The sequence below is a fragment of the Podarcis muralis genome, chromosome 9 (assembly GCF_964188315.1).
Source record: "Podarcis muralis chromosome 9, rPodMur119.hap1.1, whole genome shotgun sequence".
Classification (NCBI taxonomy): domain Eukaryota; kingdom Metazoa; phylum Chordata; class Lepidosauria; order Squamata; family Lacertidae; genus Podarcis; species Podarcis muralis.
In genome coordinates, this window is record NC_135663.1 from 46380771 (window position 1) to 46408466 (window position 27696).

Genomic DNA, 27696 nt, shown 5'->3' on the forward strand with positions numbered 1-27696 from the left:
TCAAAGGCCCATAGAGCTGGTTGTTTGGCTTTGACCTATCAACTACATTGGTAGACAGCCACATGCAGAAGGTTCTATTGTACACTTAAAGCAGAAGGGCCTATAGACATTCTTGTCTATATCACTTATAGTTTTCTGTCCCTCTGGTCTATTCGATCAGAGGGAAAATCTCAATGCACAGAGGAACTGCATGAATACTGTAATGTGCATTGGAGTGCCACTATTTCATACTTCAGGCATTATTTGCAGTTTGCTTGTTAAAACAGTTTCCATCACAGAACATCACAGCATTCTGGACACTCAAGCACCAATGATGGTAACTATATTTTGTTTTTTTTGTTCCATTTCAGGGAAAGGTGAACAGGGAAAGCCTTACCCTCTCACAGAAGAAGACAATGATGATTCTGCATATCGGGAAAATGGTTTCAATATTTTTGTGAGCAACAACATAGCCTTGGAGCGATCCCTGCCAGACATTCGACATCCTAAGTAGGTACACTAAATCTGATTGATTGTTGCAGGGCATGCCTTCACTTAGTTTACCTTGTTTTGCAGAAGCTTCCTGATTTAGCTGAAGATTAGAAAAGGTGTGAAGCTGCTGTGGCTAATTATCCTCTATCACTTCCAGCTGCTTGCAGTGAGGAGCAAAAGAAGATATTGGGCTCCACTGTAGGTGTTTGTAGGGAAATGTGAGCTTTCTGCTGGTAGGTGTTTGTAGCAGGAGGCATGGAAAGAGTCGTAAGCAATATTGCTAAATGCTTCTCTGGGGATGCCAGATACAAGAAACTACTCTAAAGGTGACAAACAGAAGGTCTGAAATAATCAGGTACATTGTTCCACTTTGGGAGTGGTTTTTATACCAGTTACAGTTCTATTTGTCTTAATGTAACATAATTTGTGACACTCTTGCATTTTGTAAGAGAGGCTGCATTAATGAGGAAGTTAACGATGCAACACTGTTACTGGCCTAGACTGGAGGCATGTGACATGGGGAGGCTTTTCAGGTTAAAGCGTTGGTCAAGATTGTGAACAGATTATATTGAATATCAGACAGGTGGGCACATCTCCAATGGCTTTGGAAGTGTGTATATATCAATTATTTTGACTGTCCAATTGGCTCTGCGGCAGCTCCTATGCTGTGGAACAAACTCCCTACAGAGGTAAGTCTGGCTTCTTCATCATATAGTTTCTGGCAAATGCTGAAGATATCCCTCTTTACCCTGGCTTTTGACACTTGAGGTGTGTATTTTTAGTATACACCTTATTTCTATGATTGCAAATTATTTTAACCTGCTTTTAATTGTGCATTTTAATGTTGTAACCTGCCCTGGGACCTTAGGATGAAGAGTAGGTAATAAAATATAACAACATTAAACCATCGCTTACCATCATGTTCTTCAGCCTTCTCTTCCCTTCCCTTATCTTTTACAATATTCAAGACAGGCCCTTCTTAAAATCTCATCCTGCGAAAGGAATGCTAGGGCCATTTCATTGATGGCTTTGAAAATCCCCTGCAAGGAACCATGTTTTGCCATAAGACTGTAATAATGTTAGGCACCAAGCGGAGAATGTGCAGAGAGGTTTCTGATTACTTTTCACAAAAGCTGTGTGTTTACAGAATATTGGGGGAGGGTGAGATTTTCATTTGTTACGGGAGCATCACTGATAAAATAAAATCTTGACTATAATAGTTAGGATCTATCTGGAACAGCTTATTTGGAAAAACAGGTGAAGATGTCAGTGAGTCTAATTCACTTGGCTGTTTTCATGAAGAAGTCACATTGAAATGAAAGGAAGTTGCACAGGGACAGTGTCATTTTCTTATGGTACTCCGATTCACTTCAGTGGGTCTTGCACAGGAAACATTTCCAGTAGATTATGTCCTCTGTTGATCACTTAGTATAGCATATATTTATTTATATACTATTTATTGTGGGGGATGGGGAGGGTTGACACAATGCTAATTTCATTTTTAAAAGAAACATATTAAAAGTTAATTTGAGAAAGGCTAAACATGCCCTTGGAAATCCCTACATTAATCTCTATAACCAAGGGTTGATTTGCATATGATTAATGCTAAGAACTAACTCGGTTTTATCTAATCGGTTTCAAATATTTTGTCTTTGACTTTTGGCTGGGAAAACCATCCACAGGTCACCTGAAATTATCTTCAGCAATTCCCCCTGGCCAAGTATCTTTCCAGTTAGATGGGATTTTAATACATAATTACAGAGCATTAAAGTTGCATTGTTGGCATGATAAATATGCACCACACAACAGCTTCTGTTCCAAAAGGATATCCTGATTTCTATTGGTGTTCAAAACAGTGCCACTGGAAACAATGCAGAAAATCATTAGGGACAAAATGAGGCTGAACTGCCACTTTCCCCTGTTGTGTTTGTCAATATATCTGCCACTAATTTGTTTTTCACTCACTGCTAGCCACATGGGCCATGGCATTTCTTAGGGTATCCCCAGAGGCAGGGCATTGTCAACACTGTCGCATTGGGAGCAAATCAGCACTATGGTGTTTGTTCTTTCCTTGTAAACAGCTTTCCTACCATGAACTGCACTGTTCTTTTGTAACTTGCCAAGAGCACTATAATACTCATATAAGTCCTGAATACAGTGGGCAACATTTGCATGGAATAAAACCCACAATTCATGTTTATAGATTTCCAAGCATTCCAGGCCTATTTATACAACCAGTCAGAGTATAGCCCTGATAGCCATGCTTTATTTGACTCTTTGGTACAGAATCAGTGTACGCAGACTGTTGGCCTGATCAGGCATCCAGCTTTTTTGCGGGGTTGTAGATTGCATGGACAGAACCTCTGCAATTCACACATACAGTTTGCACATGTATAGGCTCTGGGCAGAAGAGCCAATTAAATGCCTGGAGTTTTACTCCCTGCCTTCACGCATTCAGCTTATTGGTAAAACCTATTTGGAGTTTCACAACTTTCTGACTAGTTGCACGACCTTAGCGAGACCTAGCAGAGTACACACAGAATCCACAGAAACAATTGGCAACTTGGCACTAACCAATGATCCACTAACCAATTCACTTCAGTTCTGTGTATGCCTACTTGGAAGTAAACTGCACTGAGATTAATGAAATTTATTCCCAGGTAAGTGTATATAGGATTGCAGCCTAAGTTGTGGCATTTGAAACTGATCGAAGAACCAGTTCAGTCTAGTTTCTCTGGCACAACCAGTGACTTTTAGGCTTTATATTCACATTTCAACCTCCTGCCTGATTCAGATGTATTCAGTAATGTTTATCCCTGCTGAAAACTCTGAAGTTTTGAGCCACCATCGTCACTGGAAATTATTTTCCTTTCCCTCCTCTCCCCACCTCCAAGCTAATTTTACAGACCTGTCAAACGGTTGTGGAAATTACTGGTTATCACTGCTTTATCAAGTTCAGCTGACAAGTCTAGATTGGAATAGGAATGCAGTATGACTGAAGCTAGCCGCTGTAAATTGAATACTTTGACACACTGAGACAATTACTATGTAAATCTTTGCTTGAAAACGTTTTAGGCTGGTGTTTTTCGGTTGCATGCTTGTCACTAGTTTGATGTCAGGTAGGTATTGTAGTCCCCTTGATAAAGAGAGAGAAAAGGTCAGTTATCTTTTCTTCTTTTTAAATTCTCCGCTAAGAATGGAAAACTCAGTGGAAAACTGAAACTTGCACTTTTCCCTTTTGTTCTGATTTTGTGTGGCATGCTCTTTTGTAAGATTTTTTTAAGTGAGAAGGGGGGGTGTCTGCTTTTATCATCTTTGAGCTCCTGCACAGTCTTCTCTCTCTCTTTTTCTTGCTTCTGCAGACAACCTGCACTGCATTTCACTTCTTCTGTGACATCCATCAGGAACAGCAGTTTACAAGCCTGTTGATATGTCTAGAAGGCATAAAATCTGGTGGCTGGCCAAGGTTCTGCCACTGGACTCCCGTAATGTGCATAAAATATTATTGCTATAACCATGGGGTCAAACAAATTGCAGCTTTTATGAATTGGCTTTTTCTATAAACTGACTGAAATGGTGCCAACATTCCCCTCCTTTCTCATAATTTAAAAAGCTCAGGCTGTTTCAAAATGTTCTCCTGCAGACTTTTGTACAAAGGGCTGCTAAAGGTTGTCATTTTGAAACTGCACATCAGAAAGGGACATTGTTTACACTGAAGTTACAGTGGTAATGATTAAATTTCTATTTAGGTTGATATTTTGAACACAAACCATTTTCTCTTTTAATAGTAATACACTGTAGGGAAATGTAAAGGTACAGAAAACATGTTTTACATCCTAAAGCACAGTTGCTCCATGGAAGCTATTTTAACTGGCTTTTGCATCCTGAACTATATAAATGGTTGCTGCAGAACTTGTTAAGTGTTCAGAATGCAACCCAAAGATATCTTGGAATGGGGGCCACAGTAGGGTCAGAGCACCAACATGGCTTTGCACTGCCATAGTGAGGAATAACTCAAGAAATCATTGTTGCCATAATGTATGTTATTTATGTATTAATTACCCTGCTCATTATGCAGCAAGCCTCCCAGAGTGCCTTACGGGCAGTCAATAAAAACAATGACACATCATTAAAAGTGGTTGGGTAGCAAAGTGCATAGCTTTTTGAAAGAAGTGATGATATTTCCACTTGCTGCCTGCCACTACTTCTCCTCCTAGCGCCCCCACCCCCATATTCCAGATTGTGGAGGATGTGTGGAACAGGGGTTTTATTGCCACAGCCCTTGGCAAGTCATTGTGCACAGTGACAACCACATGTATCTATAGGAAGCCTGGCTCTTAGGCCACTTCTGGCATTGTTATTTTTTTGGCATTGTTATTTTTTTAATGAACAGGAAAACCTGCAGTAAAGATACAAAGTCCTACCTGAGAGCCACATATATGCCACCTTGGATTCCATGATGGAAAAAAAGGCAGGAGGTTGTTAAAGGGAACAGGTATTGCAAAACCCACTTTTCATCTCTTAAGGGTTTATGTTTTTGAAAACTAAGGAATGCTTCATAGTATAGGAATAGATTAGATGTCTAGATCTGATTGTATTTACCGTATTTATTTATTTATAGAATAGCAGGGAAGTGAAACACACTCAGCAACATGTAATGTCTGGATATGCGGTGATAAAGAGATAGAAATGAAACTGGTACAATTCAGGGCACATGTACTCACCATAACATTTTTAAAAAGCATCTCCAGAACCACTTTTATAAAAAGGGGGGGGGGGGCAATGGAAGGGACAGTGATATAGGAAGGGGCATTATGAGCAGAGAAATGGATTGATGCTTCATCGTCTCTCTGCCAGTTATCCCCTTCCATACTTCCCCCAACTTTCAGGTTTGCAGACATTTGCAAGGGTAAAGATATCTGAAGACCCAGGAGGAAAAGCATCTGATGTGTTTTGGAACACACAAAAAAGGCTGGTGGGGTTTTGTTTAAATTGCCATTGGGCTTCAGTGCACTAAGAATTTGCTTTAGAAGAAAACAAGCTAGTTGATAGCTACTACTTAATGAGGACACTAGGGCAAAGCACTCACAAAATTTATGTAATTGTGCATTTGTTTCGAAAGATGGGTGTATCACACAGCCTACTAAATCCTGGTGCTACTCTGCACCGACAGTTGTAGTGCTTTCTAATGTTCACCTTCAGCCCATTTAGTGGATATACAACTGCCTAATGATTGCATAGTTAAGAATTCCAACTCATGTGACTTGTTTTCTCAAGAGTTGTGTCAGAAAGCATTTAATTGTGTTGTTGAGCAAAGTTTAGTTAATTCAAGCCTGGCTGTTCCTTGGCTAAATCATATTATGGTCCCAAACGGACAGGATGCTATTTTGCTGCCCAATGAAGTATAGAACGTAGGCACAGAATCCTTTAGCTGCTTGACCAGGCATTATTTTTACATCTTATATTAAATAGCACCCTACTTATCTATTGAGCATAAGTGGGGAATTTAAAGGTCCAGTGGAAACTCTGAATATTTTCAGATGTATAACAGTTGGCGATGCCCATACTAAATGACCTTCTTCATTCACTGTGGAAACTTGCAGCGCTCAATAGCCCTAAAAATTTCTCATTTCTTGCTTGAGGTAGAATGATCTCCCACATGGAAAAAAAAATATTAATCACATGTTTATCGTACTAGAAGCAATAACAACCACTGCAGCAAAGGAAAAGTTATGAATTTAATACTAACTCTTTCTATTGAAATCACTCATAGTAACTTTCTCAAAGTTTTACCTGGAAAGTTGAAATACATTAAAGTTGGTCTGTGCCTGAAGATTAATATGTTTTTTTTGATAAAACTGTTGGGGGGGGGCAATCCTAGGCTTACTAGACCTGGGCGATATATCAATATATTGCCCTGGACTCAGTATGAGGAGCAGACAGCAATGTCGGCTTCACTCAGCGGTTATCGCTGGTGAATCCGCCACAACTCCTGAGTCCCTCTGCGAGGGACTTCCTCCAGTGAGCGTTGCTAGCAGAGGGACTGAGGAGCAGTGGCAGTTTCACCAGCGATATATCACTGAGTGAAACCCCCATCCCACTCTGCCTTCATACTGCACAGAGGGACAAAAAAGCTGCATCGACAAGGCGCCGATACAGCTTGTTCCTCCCTCTGCATCTTTAAACTGCTCAGCCGAGGAGTGTGCGGTTGCTGAGCAGTTAAAGGATCCTCCAGCCCGGTGCTGGCTCCTGCACAAGCAGGGCAAGCACCGTGGATGGCTCTGCTGGGGGTGGGGAGGGCTCCTGATCCCCAGCAGAGCACAGCAAAGGAGCCCCAATGCTCACGCCCCATTCCGCTCAACCGCAAGGAGGGGAGCACCAGGGTTGGTTCTGCTGGGGATCAGAAGCCCTCCTGATCCCCAGGACAGCCACACAAAGAAGCCCCGATGCTCTCCCTACTTGTCCACGAGCAGGGGGAGCACCACGGCCGGCTCAGCTGGCGATCGGGAGCCCTCCTACTCCCCAGCTGAGTCATACAAACCAGCTGTGGCAATTTCACCTGGTGCCTTGCAGGCTGAGGCTAATGCAGCTTGTTTTTTCAATATCATGGTACATTGCCAGACCACGATGTTTGGCTGGTGATATACCACATATACCACAATGTTGAAAAGCTGATATTGCCCAGCCCTAAGGCTTACTAGCTAACATGATTTTATCTACAAAATTTTGACCTCGCTAAGCAATCCCTGCGTTTGTTCAGGTAGCATTGTTCATAATATTGCTGACTCCTGAACTTAGCCACACCTTCCCCAATGTCTGCATGGTTTTCTCCCGTTACCTAAAGAAGGAAAAATAGTAGCAAGTGAAAAGATTTTGGTTTGCATGTGCTGGCACACAGAAATCAGGCTGAGGGCAGATGATAGGGGCACAGAATAATGTCCATTGTTTTAGTTGAGGTGGAAAAAAGACAGTAGGGAAAGGGTGTGTGAATAAGAGGTTTATAAAGTTATGCACAGCATGGAGAACGGGGATAGAGTCCCCACCAAAAAAATACTATAACTTGGGATAATCTAATGATACTGCTTTATCAAGAGATTCAGAACAAACTATGCACTGTGTGAGAAACTAAGCCTTGAATTGGCGACAAGAATTGGTGATGGTCACTAGCTTAAATGGCTTTATAAGGGGATTAGAGGAATTCATTGAGAATCCATTTATCCATGACCGCTAGTCATTGTGGCTGTATGCAACACATCGAAGTTCAGAAGAAACAATATGACCATGAGTGCCAACTGCTTGGGGAACAACAAAGAACAACAAAGAGCTATTGCTGTAATGCCTTGCTTGTGGTCTTCCTGGAGGCATCTTCTTTGGCCACTGTGAGAAGCAACATGTAGACTAGGTGGTCTTTTGGTGTGAGCCAGCAGGAGTACTGTATTTTTGTGCTTTTGTTACATTTGGACTTCATTGCAAACCTTTCCACACTGAGTTGCTAGATCTGTTTTGGTTAAATATTGTGAACCTGGTGAGACAGGTAAGAGCAATGTGGACTAAACCAGTGCAGTATAGTGGTTAATGTGTTAGACTACGATTGGGATATGCCTGGATTCACATCCCTACTCGACCAGGTAGTCCTTGGGTCCATCACTATTTCTTAGCCTGATCTTCACAAGATCATTGTGAGGGTAAAGTAGGAGAACCATGTACCCTGTCCAGAGCTCCTTGCAGGAAAGGCAGGATAAAAATATAATAATGCAAACCAGCTTTCCAACCCAAACAGAAGTTGGTGCTGTTTAATATATCCAACAGACCCCATGCCATTGGATGATGGACTCTGTGTACAATTCCTCATCCAGCTAGACATTAACATTACTTGTCTCTTAATTGCAGAATGTTGCATTTGGTTGATAAATATTAAAAGTGATCATCAGAATAAAAATCCTATCTATTTTTATCTCCTTAATTAGTGTGGGGTTTACCATAATTACTGAGGTGCTTTTTAAAAAAGAAAAAGAAAAACGAAATATATATTTGGATTTGCATAATGTTTCTCTTTATTCACACGGAATAAATATCACACCTTTTCTATAGAGAGAAGTCAGCTTAAATTCATAAAATGTATGAGCTGCCAGTTATCTGACACCTTTTGACTGATGTGCCATGCTCCATGGAATGAAAGATCACAACTGACAATTTTTCACAAGCTTCTTTGCTAATAATATTTGCTTTGCTCATCCCTACTAAATGCTCTTTTTTATATTATTTAATTCTTAATTAGATAGACCTGTATGTCATGAGATATTTTTAATACCAATTATGGTCTAGCTTTCTAGTGATAATCAGCTTAGTACCTTTTTGCAGACAGTTAAAAGAAAAACCTTCCTGTTCTTCTACTTTCTCATATTAGCAAGCTGTTGCAATGAGAGTGTAAACCAGTTGTTTTCCTGTATAGCTGGGACTGGAAGCAAGCACTGAGGGAAGCTCAAGGTTAGCAGCCTAACCCTAACCTTTGTGCTTGCAGATTCTAGCGATCTAACAACAGATGCTTTGATAAAGTTGATTAAACAGGAAGGTGTGCAGTCACCCATGCTGTGGCTCATAAAAACTGGATTCAAAATGTATTGTCAACTATTTAATAATCTTTCTGTGGTTGTCAGTTCAACCATGAGCCTCCCTAGGTTCAAACCCTTCTTTTTTCAAGGTATTTCAAAGACAGTCGGTTTATGTAGCAATAGTTTCAGGGTTTGACTACCTTTGTTTTTGACTGACTAGTAAGTATCAACCCAGTTTTTCTGCTTTCCCTTCCTTTTAACTTTTTTTTTTATCCAAGTCAGAATCAGTTCACAGAAAGGGCTGCTGGGAAATGTAGTCCCTAGATTTAGTCTTTGAATACACTACAGTGGTACCTTGGGTTACAGACGCTTCAGGTTATGCAATTTTGGGTTGCGCACCACGCCGAACCCAGAAGTACCGGGATGGGTTATGTCCAGGTTTCGGTGCTCATGCATGTGCAGAAACGCTAAATCGTGCTTTGCACATGCACAGAAGCGCCAAATCATGACCCACACGTGTGCAGACATGGCGCTGTGGGTTGCGGATGGTGCGGGTTGCAAACGTGCCTCCCGCAGGGAACACATTTGCAACCCAAGGTTCCACTGTATTTAATCCTGCCCATTGTATTAACTGTTGTACAGCTGGGTGTATCAGAATTTAATGTGTGCTTAAGAAGTTTGCTTGTGTGGCATGGAATTTGTCAAATCAGGCCATGGATTCCCACAGAAATTGGAAGAATTCCTTCAAAGCTCAAATGGAAGGCACAGTTTCACCACACTACCAGTTGCCTTGAAATTCTTACTAGGCCTCCAAAATCTCTAAGAATTTATATTCTGGTTTCATTGGCTTGGAGAGTAGTATTAAAAACTGGCCCGGACAGTAGTATTGGGACCAAGTAATGGTGGGAGTCTATTGGACACAGGTCTAATTTGTCCCACAGGTACTTCCATGAAGTTCCTGGTGCCTGATCATTTTGGAACACGATATGCCGAGGCAGCTTAACTGCAAGATACTCATCAGATGCGGCTAAACTTCCTGGCTGCAAGTTAGGCAGAAACAATGTATGAGTACCATTTTCTGTCTTTCTCTACATTAACATTTGGTTACTAAAAGTAAATCAGTCGTTGTGCGGCTATTGAATTCTCATTCATATTAGTGGTGTACACTGGAAATAGTTAAAAACACAAAAACAGAAAATACATTTAAAACAGAACTGAAAGTGCACAGTGTAGACACTCGTGATAAAGACCCACTTAACCAGCTGGGAAAACTGCCGGGACAAAAATGTATTTCAGAAAGTGCAGATGGCGGGTACCTGTTGTATCTCAACAGGAATTGCTATTCCTCAGAAGAGAGGCAGCCACACGAAAAACCCTTCTCTGAATTATTGCGGAGTGGGCTTCTGAAATCTTTTGAAATTTCAGGAGAAAGTGTCCAGCAGTCCATAGCAATCTACTGAATGTCAGTGTTTGAGCAGCTGACCTGTATGCGATTAATTTTGTAGCCCATTACAAATAATGAATACCCACTCTTTGATCATTGCTTAGTTCCATAGTTGATGCACTACTGAAGTCTTTGTATGTTATTTTTTGTAAAATGATGAACTTTTAAGTGTGTAATTTTGTAGCTGGCATTATATAAATGCAGTTGGTGTCTAATTAAGAAGTTCATGAAATACCTTTATGTCTTTCCATTTCCATTTGAATGTTCACTTGCACTTGCCTGCTGATAGAAGCTTTTCTCTCCAGAGGCATATTTGCAGTTACACTTTACATTTAATGGTGCTGATTATCCTGAGTGTTTAGCTGCATTGCTCGAGTTGCATTAGCTCTCTCTATGCTTTTGAATATGAATGAACTAAAAGAGGAACTGAAGGAGATATTTGAAGACAAACAGTAGATGTTGGCTTTGATTCATGAAATACAGGGGGGGAAATGTGTTCTAAACCTCTTCCTTCCTGTTGAATAATTCTGATAATAAGAATGCAGCCATAAATCCAGTGTTCCTTATTTCTGATATTCACATCTATCATTTCAGATAAATATATTGACGCCAGTACTTCCCAGCTGCCCATAACCTAGCAATCACTGTACTAATCCATTCCTTTGTTGGTTATTCATGGGTATTTGTATCCTATTCTTACATAAAGGACTGGTTTATCTGCCATTTTAAAATAGATATAAAATGCAAAGTAAAGAGATACTAAATAAAATATATGGCCTGTTCAACAATCAGTTTTGGAATTTAATTAACCAGTGAGAAATGGAACTCTGCAATTTTAGTATGGTCCACAATATGACACTACTTTGGTCATTCTTAATTCACACACATTCTGATTCCCTATTGAACTCAATAGGACATACTTTCCAGTAAGCATGCATAGAATTCGGTGGGGTTTTTTTTCTTTACTGTGTGAAATATAAAGCATTCCTTTAAAAGAGGGAATTTCTCTTAAAATGTCATCTGTCCATTATATCAAAAGACTTGATCTGCTTTCCAGTACGAAGTGTATGCCACGATATTGATGGCCAAGGCAGACAGATTGATGTTGGAGGATACCCACAGTAAAAGGCATTTGAATTGTTTGAACATTTGCTCTCCCGATTTCTTTTATAAGAAATGATATTTGAAAGGTGCCAAACCTGTCTTTATCATATTCTTACATGGTCTTTTTTCTTTCCTGTCCTCAGCTGTAAGCACAAGGTATACTTGGAGAAGCTTCCAAACACTAGCATAATCATCCCATTTCATAATGAAGGCTGGACTTCACTCTTGCGAACCATACACAGCATTATCAACAGGACTCCAAGTAGCCTAATAGCAGAAATCATTCTTGTGGATGACTTCAGTGACAGAGGTAAGACAAATACCTTCACCACTTGCCCAGTATAGTTCTCTCATATAAATCAGAACAAAATCACTCTTTTCTATGAGGGGAAAAATCATATTACTATGATTTGCTTGAGAACTATGTGTTCAATTAGGTGTCCTTGGTAAGATTGCTCTGTTCATTTGTTTTTATCCAATGTCTGATATATTTTATACCAAGGGCAAAAGAAGGTTTAGGAGTCTCCTATGTCCTTTTCCTAAAATAGCATGGCTGATTTGGTGCATTGTTTCTGTAGTTTGCCAGATAACTAATGCTGAAAACATCTTTTTTGCTCAGTGTTATTCTTCTGAGTAAAAACCCATTAACTTTGACCTTTTGGGGAAGCTGTTTATCAGATTTCCCACTTTGTATTTTATTGCATGAGACAGCTTGATTTAACTGTAATGCCACAACAACATAGCAGTACATTACAGTGACGGTATTATAATTCAGTATGTTGGGAGCTGGAAAGCAAAGCTTGCTTCAAGATATGGGCTCCCCTAGATTAACTGGGCACAATCCAGGCAGAGTCCGATGCACCTCCATTTGCTTAACTTTGTACTTTATGTCACAATCCTATGTATGTTTACTCATAAAAATTCACACTGAATTCAGTGGGTCTCAGTACTTCCTTTTAAGTAGAGAGCAAGTGTGATATGGTGGCTACAGCATCAGAGTGGGATTAGGAAGCCCCAAGGTTCAAATCACTACTTAGCTATCAAGTTCACAGAATGACCTTGAGCCTCATTGTCTCTCAGCTCAGCCTATAAGACAGGGTTGTTGGAAGAATATAGTTGAAGGAAGTGAACCATCTATACTGCCTTGAGCTCCTTGTTGGCAGCCATGTGTCCACTCCATCCACCCTCGGTGGAAAAAAAATTAATCTCTAAACAGGCCCGTGAGGGCAGAGCATGCTCAGGCAGCATGGATTGGTAGCTTTGAGAGCAGAAAGAAAAAGGAAGAGAATTTAAAACAGGCTGGGGTGAAATGGAGCAGCATTCCACACTGTAACATTTTATTGTTTTGCTACAGGGTCATCTGTAAATATATAATTACAGTGCTTAGAATTGCAGGCCAGAATTGCAGTGTTAGGCATGCCAACCTAGGAGGAAGTCCCACTGAAGATAGTGATACTTACTTCAAAGTAAATATGCATAACATTCTGCAGTACATTCCATTAATTCACTGGTATTTTGGCTACAATATTAAGTCTACGTACTAGGAAATATTTCCTGTTTAACCCAGTTGTTCCTGCTTTCCAGTAGGCATGCTTTTGAATAAGATGGGAGATGATTCCATGTACCTAATTAATCTGGCAGGAGCCCACTTAAAGTGAGACAAAATGTGATTTGTGAAAAGTCTTTAACTGTGTGTGTGTTCTTAAACCATTTTTGTCTGTGTCATTAATTTGTAAGCTGAATAGACATACCTTTGTTCTCTTATCAGAGTAAACATAAACATAAATGAAACTACTCTCTGCTCTGCACATTAATCAAATTAACTGATGGTACAAGCCAACTGTTACTGTTTCATGGTTTAACATTGTGAAAATCAAATAGCTTTCTTTCCATGACAAATGTGTGTTCATTGTTGGATTTGATCTAAGGTGTTCTGCACTGGATTTTTATTGTTCATGGCTGTACATGTTTATTAGAGGGATTGTGGCGCATGTGAACAACCTTTTTCTGGTACTTGTTTGGAACTTTTGACCCAGGCAAAATGGATTGTTGTGACATTTATATGACATTGGTAAGAGCAGTGGAAGACAAATGGGATTCTTGAATCAGAGCTTCTTGGATGGGAAGCCCTGTTGCTAAGGCAGTTCTCAGACGTCTTAGTGAATCAACATTGTGATGGAGTGTGTCTCGGAAAGAATTTCATTTTACAGTTTTGAAGCTAAAACCGAGGTGCGGCATATGCATCTCTCTGTCTTTCATATCACTGTCAGCCTCCTTGCAATGTGAATTTTGATGGACTGTCTCGCTTCGCATTAGGTAGCTTAGCTGCAATCATATAATACAGATGATGCACATTTGAAAGCATCTATTCAGTGACCAAAGGCTTTAGGGAACTAGATAAATATAAGATAGCATTGTGTAATTTCAGTGAACTTTTCAAGAGAATGAGAAAATTGTGGGTCATGTGTAAATATATGTAAGGTTCAACAGTATTTTAAAACTTCCTTGCACACAGAAAACTATCATATTGTGGTGAAGCGTTCAGCCTAGTCTTCTTAACCCAGACACTATTTTCCATGTGCAAGGAATTTTCTAGTGGGGAAGCATTTTGATATGTGATGTTCCACCTGCAGGCTGAAGTGGTCCTTTGCAAGGAAACCTTTACCACTTTATCCTGAAAGTTAGAAAGGGTAAAGTGGTAAAGGTTCCCTTGCCGTTTATACAATAAACTGGGCCTGAGAGTATCAGCATTTCTCCATTGACACCAAATTGGCTGTCCTCAACAATATGCCATCTCAAGTGTCCAGGTGAAACGTTTGTGTTGTTGTAAAGCATTTGTTGGTCCAGCTGCTCTTCTTTTCTCTACACAGTAGCCCCCACTATAAAAGTTGACACATATGTCACTTCATATTACCAGAGTGACTCCCTTTCTACTTCACCATACCACATTAGCATAAAAGTGACCACTTTTCCCTCTTAGAATTGTATGCTTATGCATGTTACTATGGTAACACATGGCAATACACTTTGCATATGTGCTTAACAGCTATGGCTTGTTAAATGCAGGTGTGAAACCTCTTTCTGGTTCTTCTATGTTATACTAAGGAGATGAGCTTTCTCCCCATAATGCTGTGTTGCTTTGGAGTCTTTTGTGCTTTAGGGAAAGGAGCTAGGGGCTTTTATGGCCATTCACACCCCTTAAAATGTTTTCAAAATATGATTTGGAGTTAATCATTGTCTCATAAGACCCTTTATTGCAAAAACTTTTCTGCAAAAGTCTGCTGAGCAGAAATTGCCAAGAGACAAACAAACTTGTCAGAACTGCAGTTATTTAGCAAGGTGGTAAATGTTTAGCACCTTGAAAGGACTGTAAAAATAGATGAAGGGAATGGCTGTGCATTTCCAACTTTATATTCTTATATAATGCTAATACTGAAGTAAAATAAAGGGCCTTCAGTGAAAGACAAGAAAAACATTTTACTGCATAGCATACCACTGAGGATTCTGCCAGACTACCTCTGAAAAGTTGTTTTGTACTTCTTTATTTTTCACACATTTTTTTTTCCTGACCCAAAATCTTTGGGTTGTTCGTGCATAACTAGCAATAAATTCTGGCATTTAGATAATGGGAAACCAGAAGGACTGGAACACTTTTAAATCTTGGTAGGTCTCAAATGAGAGGGCTAGTGTTGGAAAGTAGAAAGACGGGAGCTGAAATGATAGTCTATTTGACAATATTTCCATTAAGAATTATGTGTCAGTTGACTGTGTGAGAGTTACGCTACACCCCAGCCATACTACATTGCAATACTACATTGCAACTCCTTACCCTACATATGGGATGGTATTGCTGTGCTGATATTAAGGTTAGATTGTATCTTATTATGTTTTTGCAAAGATTGCCTTTAGTATCTCTTAGTATGTTCTTCCATTTATGAGCTGTCTAATCTGCGGCAGCCATTTTTGTTTTGCATCTAATTGACATAAGACAGACCTTCTGACATAATTGGTTTAGCTTGCTTTTAGAGGGATTAAATCTGTTCTACTGCAGTCACAAGGATAGTCGGAAACACAGCCTTTGATGATATGCTAATAATGACCTTTGCAAGTCAGCCTTTTGTTTTTTTTCTTAATGTCTGCATTAGCACTGCCAATCCTGTCAGCAGTTAACAGTGGATGCCTAGTGAGTAATCTTGAAAATCCCCATTTGTCAAGCAGCTATGTCTTTCAATACTTCTGGTTCTCTGCAGCAGTTTTTCAACTAAGGCATGTTGTTAATTGGATGAAAAAGCATTCTTAACCGCTGAATTCTTTTCAATAGTATCAAAAGTTTTTTGGTTTTTTTAATTTCACCCTGAGCCGTTGATTAGCATGAAAAGGTGTGTTGACCTGATATTCCACTCTTTAACCTTTCAGATCAACACATACTGTACCTGATAAATAGATGTGCATGTTGCCTTTCTGCTAGCTGGGCTATCCAATATGGCACCTTCCAGGTATTTTAGATTCCAGTTCCCATCAGCCCAAGCTAACATTGGTCAGAGATGATGGGTGCTGGGGACCACAACATCTGGAGGGCGCCATGCTGACGAGCCTTATACAAGTGGAGCATGCAGCCTACCAGGACTGGCCCAAAAGATTTTCCTACCTGAGGCAAGTCAACAGTGGGAGGCAAACCCGTCACCCAGCTCTGGGTGGGACGACTCTGGGGACTGGCATAGCTAAGCTGGAGTAGGGGGTTGGCTGGGTGGGGCCTACACATCCTGCCACTGCTGCCTCCTCCACCCCATGGTGGCTTCTGCAGGGATGCAGCCAGGCTTGGAGCCCTGCCCAGGTGGGAGGCAAGATCTTTGCAGTGCTGAATCTGCAGCAGAAGTGGCAAAGGTGCATGAGGACATTGCTCTATTTTGTTATTACTTAGTTGTTATTTCTGTTTAAGAATTTCCTGCCTGGCTTGCCTCAGTGCTTTTGTCATCTGGTGCCATCAGCTTGTATGTGATTTTATCCTTTACTTTTTGCCTGTGGCATCTCTAGACTCTCCTTCCCCACTTATGTGCAAAAGAAGTATACCCTGTTTTGATCTGTAAAAGCTCTATTGAGTCCACATCCTGTTTCCACAGTGGCCAGTCATATGTTTATGGGAAGCTATTAGGATGCACTAGCTTTTACACATTTCAAAACTGAAGTTTTATGGATTTCATAAGGCAGGGTAAACCCTCTACCACCACCTTTGGAAGTTTAGCAGAACACCAGTTTTAATTTGGCATGTCCAAATTTGTGAAATATTCTCATTAGAACAATGAAATGATTTGGGCAGTGAGGAAGAGCCAAAGATGCTGGTTAAAAGTCAGAAACAAACTCTCTTCCCTAGCAATTAGTTGCATGGCTTATTTTATTGCAAATGAAATCTCCTCTATTTTGCTTTCAGACAGCTACTTTGATCAATATACCATTGATGTAACACATGTTTCTAGATGGTTGGCTTCAGGTCTTGGGCAAGCATATTGGCTTCTGATGTGATGAAAACTTCTACAATAATTCATTATGTTATAGCAGGCCTCTGTTGCAGAAAGTGCTCCACTCCTGTTATGGGAGATTCCTTAATCCCTTTCCATTGTTGCAAATCTATCTTCTCTTGCACATTAATTTTTTTTTTTTAAGTCTGCAATATTGTATTATACTGCTAGTATTGCCAGGAGCAACTTCTGGTTCATTCTTTTTCTTTCTCAGCTGACAAAAGAGGTATGTGGAATAGCATGATTTAGTTCTGCAACGGCTATAGTATGGCAGGGCTGGCAGAACACCTCACCACTGCTCATTCTCTGCTCTGCCTGGCATCTGGTTGCTGCCTGCTGCAACAAATTTGGCAGTACATTGGTAGTGCCAGTGCACATCATGGTCTAACTGCATCTCTGTCCCCTGACTGAGTCAGGGGTTTTCCCCAAGTGGTGCAGTCTATAACACCCTGGGGAAAGGTGACTAGCAGTCATTCTACACCAGCAACAAGCAAGGGCCCTTTTAGAAGGAGCTTTGATCCTCTTTGCCATGAGATGGATTCAAGATTGCTACCTGAGTTGTCTCCATCGTAGTTCTGATCCTGATTTGACTGATACATCACTTTTGACACATTAATGGGTACAGATTTGGCAAAGTAGTTAGTAGCAGTAGTGGTAATAATAATAATAATAATAATAATAATAATAATAATAATAATAATAATAATAATGCAGAACATATCATTAGCACTTCTGAGTGTTCAAAGCACTTCCCATACATATTAGATATTAATCAATTTCAAGAATTTTGCTTCCCAGGACAGGTGTTAAATTGCCATACCTAAGTTACAAAAATTCTCTCATCACCAGTTACTGCTACCAGGCATGATCACCTTGGCAATTCTGTATACTTTTGAGATCCCCTTGGTAATGTCACAAACCTGCTTTATCTCTTCAATTTTCTGGCCTTTTGGCCCTTCTAGATGTTTCTGACAACTAATGATAGCATTTCATGTATCTGTTAAAGTGGGCCACAGCCCACAAAAGCTTCAGTAGTCTTTAAATTTGATAGATGCCACACAACTCATTGTTACTGTTGCAATGGACCACCGTGGCCACAATGGATTCTTGTAACTCTTATAACAACCTTGTAAGTTATGTAGGTCAGTAATGGTATCTCCACAGTGGGGTTAGTGGCTGAGGATAAAAGAAAGAAGCTTGACCAAGGCTATCTGGTGATTTCATGACAAATGAGATGTTTGAACCATAGACTTCTAGGTTCATAGCTCAATCTCAGTCACTGCACTAGATGACTAATAGCACAATCCTGTGCCTACTCAGAAGTAAGCTTCATTGACTTCAGTGGGGTTAATCCTAGGTAAGTGTGTATATGCTCACTTATGTAGGAACGAGTCCTATTGAACTCACTTCCAAGAAAATATAAATAGGGTTGCCATATTTCAAAAAGTGAAAAGTAGTTTTTGAGCTAGGAAATTCGCCAAAATCTACACTTCCGACTATATAAGTGGACTTAATAAACAATAACTAGCAGTGGCGTAGCGTGTGTTGTTAGCACCCGGGGCAAGGCAAGTAATTTGCGCCCCCTAACCTGTGATGTTGCGCCCCCCCAGATGTTGCGCCCGGTGCGGCCGGCCCCCCCTGCACCCCCTACGCTACGCCACTGATAACTAGCACATGTACAAATATGTTTGCACCAGAAGTCTTGTATAGTACAGTGGTACCTCGGATTACAGACGCTTCAGGTTACAGGCTCTGCTAACCCAGAAATAATACCTCGGGTTAAGAACTTTGCTTCAGGATGAGAACAGAAATTGTGTGGCGGCGGCACAGCAGCAGCGGGAGGCCCCATTAGCTAAAGTGGTACCTCAGGTTAAGAACAGTTTCAGGTTAAGAACAGACCTCCAGAACGAATTAAGTTCTTATCCGAGGTCCCACTGTATCGGAAGCAATGTTCCTACCTAGAAAATAGTTTGGTGACATTTTTAAGCCACAACCATGTATTTGAGCAATTGGCCGTTACGTTACTTTAAGATCCACTTGAGCTTTTCATGATATGCTGCTAGGTGCATAGTTGCCTACTGCTGTTTAGATCATCTCATCTAATTTACTCTGTCAAGGATTCCAAGAAAGCATGAGTTGCCAGCATGGGCTTTGTGTAAGTGTGCAATTTTATTTTGAAGCCACAGCTCTGGGAGAGTGGGTAAACCCCCTCACTGTAGGTTTCATGCACCAGTAAAAAGTTTCCCTAATTTTACCAAGAATAGCTGCCTGAGAACAACTTTTTGCAATCTAGAAGGGATCATCAGTCATCCATCCCACTTGAGAGCTGTGAGCCACTCCATCAACTTTTTTAATTTCAAAAGACAGTAACACAATTAGATGTGCATTTAAAACTGTCAAGGTTAATCAATTATCCTCTGTGTTAAGTTTACCAATAAAAACAAGTTGTCCCTTCTGAATAATATATACATGATTAAATTTACAAAGGTGAAAATGCCTGAGGCTGACATTTTTTAAATCTTCTACCAATGTTCCTGTGCAATCTGCTAGTCACCCAAAGGAGACCTATTACAGTCTCTCAACTTGCATACAGTAGTAAAAGATGAAGCAAAAGTTAAGCTTATCTGTATAAGCTTTTTTTGTAGAAAATTGTAAGCATAAATTACTATGTAATTCCAAAATCACTTTGTCCAATGTACCAAAATAAATAATTAGACTGTGCACAGGAAAAAAATCACTTATGCCTGTGTATTTAAATTAGTTTAATGTAAGTTAATGAGACTGAGCTATCCTATTCATCGTTACTGCTACTGCTTTTTAATATGCATGTACTTGGAAGAACAGGACTTCCTGGAATATACTTATTGAAAAACAACAGTTGACATGATTCAGTCTGTGCCTACAGCAACCTAAATTCAGTGGACAAGAAGGGATAGGAATGCATGGGAAAATGGAGTAGGGAAAGGCAGTTGTAATGAAATCCCAAAACTCTGTTTCCTTTTTTCTGCCCGGGACACTGTTTAGCTGTAGACACCAAAGCAAACAATAATAATAATATAACCAGCATTTTGCATGATTCTATGTAGCGTTTGGGGACGTAGGTGGCGCTGTGGGTAAAAGCCTCAGCGCCTAGGGCTTGCCGATCGAAAGGTCGGCGGTTCGAATCCCCGCGGCGGGGTGCGCTCCCACTGCTCGGTCCCAGCGCCTGCCAACCTAGCAGTTCGAAAGCACCCCCGGGTGCAAGTAGATAAATAGGGACCGCTTACTAGCGGGAAAGTAAACGGCGTTTCCGTGTGCGGCTCTGACTCGCCAGAGCAGCGATGTCACGCTGGCCACGTGACCTGGAAGTGTCTCCGGACAGCGCTGGCCCCCGGCCTCTTGAGTGAGATGGGCGCACAACCCTAGAGTCTGTCAAGACTGGCCCGTATGGGCAGGGGTACCTTTACCTTTACCTTATGTAGCGTTTGAGAGGAAACGAAGAGACATGTCTCCTCAAACTTGAGCCATTTCAGTATGCTACGTGCCAAACCCCCATGCATGGCCAGTCCTACCATGAGACAGAGTAAGGCTGCTGAGGGGTGGGGAATGGACTGAGCTAGGTGTTCCATGCACCTTTCCCTGCATTCTCTAAGCTAGCCTGCTGCAGTGGAAGGTGCTGTTCCTTCAAAAAGCTGAAGCTACAAATCTGGGCAGCTTCTGTATCTGGAATAGAGGAAAGCACCATCTTGTCCTTCACCTCAAGCAGCAGAATGTCTTGAACCGGCCCTGCAGCTTCTGCATACATGCAGTATCTAACACAAAATCCTATCAGATTGTATCCTTGAGTTCTCCTCACCAAAGCTTTATCAAAATGGCTAGATTTTGAACATTTTTTCCTCTGTCTCCATTTGCTGCTCATGCCCAGGAACCAAAGTTCTCCCTCATCATCTATAAAACTCAGTGTAAGGTAGACAATTTCACTTTCTTATTTTTAACGTAACCCATCCTTTCTCACTCACTTTTACTCTTGGAGCTGAGTCACCAGGCTTCACTCAGAGGAACTTACTCCTGCGACTATTCTGTCTGATTAAACCAAGCCAATAATTTTACTGGGATTTGCATAGCAGGTTGCAAGGTATAGTTTTCCTTACATTAGGAGTTTGACAGCAAAGCGAAGTACACCCATTTAAGTGGTATGCTAATCTCATTACTACTATCCACCACAGGAGGAATTGCTTCTGTGTAAACATGTGCAGGATTGTAGTGTCAAGCATGTCTAAAAGACAAGGGATATATATATATAGATATAGATATTCTATGTAGGTGATTACTTCTTATTCGTTGTTTCTTGTAACTGTCTTCAGTTTATGTAAAAAAAAAAAGAATATATTATTTGGGGTTTGTTTTGGAAGTTTCTTTAGTATGTTCTGTCTTGAAACAATGTTTGCCCTCCAGCAGAAATCCCGAGAGCAACTTGTTAACAACAGAAAAGAGAGTGTGGGGGCACAGCAAAGGGCAAGTTACTAGAACTGCCCTGATAAGACTTGGCATTTGTATTGGTTTTTCTATAGCTGCTCAATTTCACAATATCTAAATTGACTAGAATTGCTTTATCTACCTGGCCTTGGTGGGCAGGCCCTTGACTGACTCCAGCTACAAAAGCTAAGGCTACTAAAAAGACTCATGAGCTAGAGTATTGTGTGTGTGTGTTTGGGGGGGTTGCTGTTATTTATATTAATTTTTGTATCTTTATTTTAGAACTTAATATGATTTATGTGGAAACAATTTGATTTGTACGTTCAGTGTTTTATTTATTCTTTATAACTACTTTTGTTAGGTTTGCAATTATGTATTTTTTCATGTTGTTAGCTGCCTTGAGCATAGTTTGAATTACGGAAAGGTGGCATACAAAGTAATTTATGTGTGTATCTATTTAAGTGGCAGAGATATGGTAAGTTAGGGAGCTGTTTAGTTTAGAAGGTAACAAATTTACAAATTAATTGTCAGGCTGAAAGTGGAATGCTAGGCCTAAGGCCATTAGTTTCTGCGCTGTTTGGAGTCCAAGCCCTCGGGTTTTCTCATCCTTACCATAAAGAAAAAGCATCCATCAGTGTGAAGGTAGCTGGCCTTGAAAATTACATGATGCTTCCCATGTTAATCACCTCATAAATGAATTAATCTGAACGTCCTCTTAAATCTAGCTAAAATCCAGTCATCACAAACTTAGACACAGGATCACCATATCCGGTTTACTTGGAAGTAAAAATAGAAATGAAATAGGCTTATGTCTGCCTACCATCATTCTTAGGGATCAGTGCCAGAACCTTTTGCCTCTTAGTGGTTATGACTGTAGTCAAAGATCCATTTTTTTTCTCCTGGTTCTGGGAATACCCTCAAAACTATTAAAAGGGGGCTCTGGAATATTTGAGTGTAGCTTTATGCAGAACAAAGCTGTATGTGTTTAGAGGATAGATGCATAATAGAATTTCCCCTCCTAAGATCTACTTGCTATCTAGATAGATGTTTTATACCATTTTACTAATGAATACATATTTATTAAATCTGCATTGACAGTTGTATGAAAGCTATTGATTTTACATTAAAAAGTGCTGTCTACAGGGTTAGTTCAGGATGTAAGACACATTTTGAGCACAATGTTTTGAAATTCTGTAAATTTCCATAAGTTTCATTGTTCCCCATTTTTCTTGGCATGTAGCAACGCGACAACATAACTGTAATATTTATATACATTGTTGGAAGTGATGTGGCCAAAAAGATTTTGAGCACACTATGCAGGGCCGGATTTAGGTTTGATGAGGCTCTAAACTACTGAAGGTAATGGGGCCCTTTATATGTCCAGCTGTCCTTTGTCAACAACTAATCATCGCTGGGTTTTTTGTGTTGAATATCTGCTATATGGTAATTTATGGACCTAATAGGCATCTCAAGCCATTTGCACATAACAAAATACGTATTTTATAAAAGTAATTGTTGAACTGAAATACAATTAAGAAGAAGTATATTAATAGTGGGGGGGGAAATTGGGGGGGGGTAGAGTGGGGCCCTAAGCTATAGCTTGTTCAGTTTATACGTAAATCCGGCACTGACACTATGCTGTGTTCCATTAACTTCGGTATGATTACTCTCACAGTGTGTGAAACTTTATTGCAAAAACTACATGTGAAAGATTTCAGATCAAAAAGTGAAGCTGTGTATAATTTCTGTACTCTCATTGCATTGGAAAAAAATATTGTGGATTGTATAACATATTTGACTTGCGCAGGGGGAAGGTGCATTTAGAGATTTCACAGCTTGAGCAAGAATGAAATTCTACCTTACCTAAACAGCGTGTTCTATACCTGGGTACAGCAGCAGCTGCTGTTTCACCAACTAGAAGGACACTGCAAGTGATTCTTAAGATTAAACATATTCATAAGATTGTGAACGAACTTAAACTTTCCAAGAAGCCCTTTAGAAACACAGCATTGTCCTTGCCACAAGGTCAATGTAAAGTGAACAGGAAAGTTTGAAACAAAACAAAACAAAATACTGCACCTCACTATGCTCATCTGTTTGAATTTACTTGTATGTTTCCCAGTTCCACTGCAGGAACTTAGCTCCCTGTACAGAGATGAATTGGCCAAGACTCAGCACCAAGTCAAACCAATATCATCAACATCATAGAATACTTTTGAGTGGGTTGTATCAAATCGTTGTGAGAGTGGAAGGCAACTTGTGCAACCAATCTTCCTTTTCCTTTCAACCTGCTATAGCCCACCACCCCACAAAGAAAATCCCCGTCAGATTACTGATGGGGGAATTATTCAGTGTTGTTTACATTTTAATGAGAAAGTGCCTAATTTGAACTTTTTGAATCAATATGCAAACCAAATTACTTCAAAATTTGCATACCACTAAATTTTGTGATTCAGCCTTATATGTGTTTTTGTGGGGAGGGACACCAGGAGGAAGTGTGCTTAAAATGCATAAATTAGTAAAAAAAATAAAAAATAGCACAGAAAAATTCATTGCATTAGGGAAAATAGCTTTCAAAAAGTGCACACAAAACATAGTTTCTTCTATATTAGGAGAAAGTTGGAGTAAAATGGTGTTGAATTTTCTTCAGCATTTTTTAAAAATCACAAATTACTGTGGAAAAGCAGAGAACTGAATTGTAAAAACAAGAAACTGAAAGAAGCCACAGTTGGCAGATTCATCCCTCCCTATCCAATAGTGTCCAGGGCGGTACTGAACAGTGGGACTGTAGACTGGCTGCTGGAGACCCTGGGTTGAGAGTCTTCTTTGGCACCCTGTTGCCTCTTGGTCATAGGTATACATTTCTACCTGTTTCTACATCTCAGGAGTTGTGAACCTGTGGCCCAAAGGCTACACAGAGCCCTCTGCCTAATTCCATGCAGGTGGGGGGAGTCCATAGAGAGAAAAGGTGGGGAGGAAGAGGGGAAATAGATGGGGGGGAAACAAAGCAGGCGGAGTGATGGAAGATGTAGTATACAGAAGCCATCAGCAAATGATCAGATAACTGGAAATCAGTACTGTACTTCCTGCAGAAGATGATGTGGCGGGGGAGAAAGGGTAATGGGTGACTGAACAAGAAGTGGATCACAGAAAAAGAGAAATCAGGGGAGCAGAGAGAGAAAAGGGACAGAGGCAGAGAGAGCAAGGGGTGCCCCACCCACTTTGGGCCCTATGATTATCTACCACTGGCTTCAGTCCTGCTCATTATCAGCTTACCCTTAAATGAATGTGCCCCTCAACAGAATAAAGGTCCCAGTACATTCACTTATCTAAGTATTGCTATTGATTTTAGAGTTAATTTCTATACCGCCTTTTAGCCAAAGGGAACCCACCCCACAACCCGAAGGCACCTCACAAATATATTCTTCTTAGTGTGTGTAGTTGTATTTTCAAGCCACTTGCACTATGTGTCATATGAATCTGATACTTATAATAATGCTAATATTTCTGTTAGTCTTTCATGGAATCATAGAGTTGGAAGGGACTCAAGGGTCGTCTGGTCCAACCCCCTGCAATGCAGGAATCTCAGCTAAAGCATCCATTACAGATGGCCATCAAACCTCTGCCTAAAAACCTCCAAGGAAGGAGAGTCTACCATCTCTCGTGGGAGCCTGTTCCACTGCTGAACAGCTCTTACTGTCAGAAAGTTTTTTCGAATGTTTAGTCGGAATATCCTTTCTTGCAACTTGAAGTCACTGGTTTGAGTCCTACCCTCCAGATCAAGAGAAAACAAGCATGTTCCCTCCTCCATGTGGCAGACCTTAAGATATTTGAAGATGGCTATCATATCTCCTCTCAGTCTCCTCTTTTCCAGGCTAAATATACCAAGCTCCTTCAAGTGCACTCATAAGGCTTAGTTTCCAGAACCTTGATCATCTTGGTTGCCCTCCTCTGCACATGTTACAGTTTGTTAACATCCTTCTTAAATTTTGGTGTCCAGAATTGGACACAGTATTCCAAGTGTGGTCTGACTAAGGCAGTATAAAGGTAAAGGTACCCCTGACCGTTAGGTCCAGTTGCGGACGACTCTGGGGTTGCGGCGCTCATCTCGCTCTATAGGCTGAGGGTGCCAGCGTTTGTCCACAGACAGCTTCCAGGTCATGTGGCCAGCATGACTAAGCCGCCTCTGGCGAACCGGAGCAGTGCACGGAAACACCGTATAGAGTGGTACTTAAAGGCAGTATAGAGTGGTACTATTACTTCCCTTGATCTGGACACTATACTTCTGTTGATGCAGCCTAGAATAGGATTAGCTTTTTTGCTGCTTCATCACACTGTTGACTCATGTTAAGCTTCTGGTCCACCAAGACCCCTAGATCCTTTTCACATGTACTGCTAGTAAGCCAAGTGTCCCCCATCCTGTATTTGTGCATCTGGTTCTTCCTGCCTAAGTGCAGAACCTTACATTTGTCCCTATTGAAATTCATTTTGTTAGCTTATGCCCAGTTCATCAATCTGTTAAGGTCATTTTGAATTCTTCTTCTGTCTTCTGTGGCATTAGCTACCCCTCCCAGTTTGATGAGCATCCCCTCAATTCCTTCATCCAAGTCATTTATAAAACCGTTGAACAACAGCGGGCCCAGAACAGAACCCTGTGGCACCCCACTTTATCAGGCATCTTTTCCGTGCTTGAAACTTTTTTGCCACAGAAGGCAAGAAAGGTTTTAATTACATGACAAGGGACAAACTGGTCTGAAGTTTATGCACTGAGCCTTGGATCAGTACATTTCATGAGCTGCTTCCCCTTCCCTGTCTCTTGAAATGCCTAGAGCACAAATCATGATATTGGCTGCAAGCTGTGCTTCTACCAAATGTAAACATAAAACTGAGTGTGTACAAAGAGCTGCTAACAAGTTCTTGAAAGGAGTGCATATAATTAGGGTGGATGGTGCTAATTCATGGTCATAAACGCTCTTGTACTTTGAGATGCAAAACAGTGCAGATGTTTTTACTGGAACACTCTACAGAATGATGAACAGTTCCACCATGATATGTTCCAGACCACATGTGATTATGCCTAAAGTTTGGTCCAGCTACTCACAGGTCCTACACAATGAAGGGCTATTTTAAATTAATGGTCTCTGCGTGGTAGGTATGCATGGCCTCAATCCATTTTCTTCACCAACAACAAATGGTGCCTTTTAGCTGAGGACTGATAACATTGCTATAGTTTTTATGAAGTATAAAAAGAAGGAAAATAGGCACAACACAAGCTTTTAAAATGCCATGCTTTTTCATTTTTTAATTTGGCTGTAACTAAAAGCGGGCTTTAGGTTCTTGCTGAATCTTAATAAAATTTCTTGTGTCCTTCTGAATCTGGAATGGTGTTGCTGGATAGGGTCCAAATGTATTGCCCGAAATAAACTGTTTGCAGAACATACTCATTATACTGAGCATATTCTGCTTAAAACTAATACTCATTTCTTATTTATCTTACATGTATATGGATAGATCATGATTTTAACCATACTCATTACAATGCAGTGTAGCTTACAATAAATTTAAACAATAAAATATCAGATGATAAAGAAAAGCACAACAAAATAAATATATTGATGGCACACAGTTCGGTCTGGGATTGTTGTTTTTTAAAAAAATTCACCATGGCTTGTTCTTACTGTGATGATTAGCTATGGCTGGATAAAAGGAAGCCAATTAAAGATGAAACCAGAAAATACTGATCTAACGCTGATGGTTAGCACAAGGTATGGTGTCTCAGGTTTACATACTTGTTGAACTTCTGCATCTCAAGCTTATAGACGCCTAGGTAATGGTAATAGCAAGATGTGTTTTTCAAAAGCTTTATCCTGTGAAAAGACTGTGATCCTCTCCATCACAACCATTTTCATTGGGGGGTGGGAGACTCTTGGCCAGGGGTCAGCAAACTTTTTCAGCAGGGGGCCGGTCCACTGTCCCTCAGACCTTGTGGCAGGTCGGACTATTTTTTTTGGGGGGGGGAGGGGAATGAATGAATTCCTATGCCCCACAAATAACCCAGAGATGCATTTTAAATAAAAGCACACATTCTACTCATGTAAAAACATGCTGATTCCTGGGCTGGATTTAGAAGGAGATTGGGTCAGATCCAGCCCCC

At 40.5% G+C, this 27696-nt stretch overlaps 1 protein-coding gene across 3 annotated transcripts in view; it reads left to right on the forward strand.

The window, feature by feature from the left end:
- Positions 1-27696, forward strand: part of GALNTL6 (polypeptide N-acetylgalactosaminyltransferase like 6) — a 451848-nt gene that overhangs the window by 196728 nt on the left and 227424 nt on the right. For all 3 annotated transcript variants that reach the window (XM_077934169.1, XM_077934172.1, XM_077934170.1), the window contains exons 4-5: positions 351-489; positions 11715-11881. In XM_077934169.1, the coding sequence (XP_077790295.1) occupies positions 351-489; positions 11715-11881 (306 nt within the window). The remainder of the gene's footprint in view (positions 1-350; positions 490-11714; positions 11882-27696) is intronic.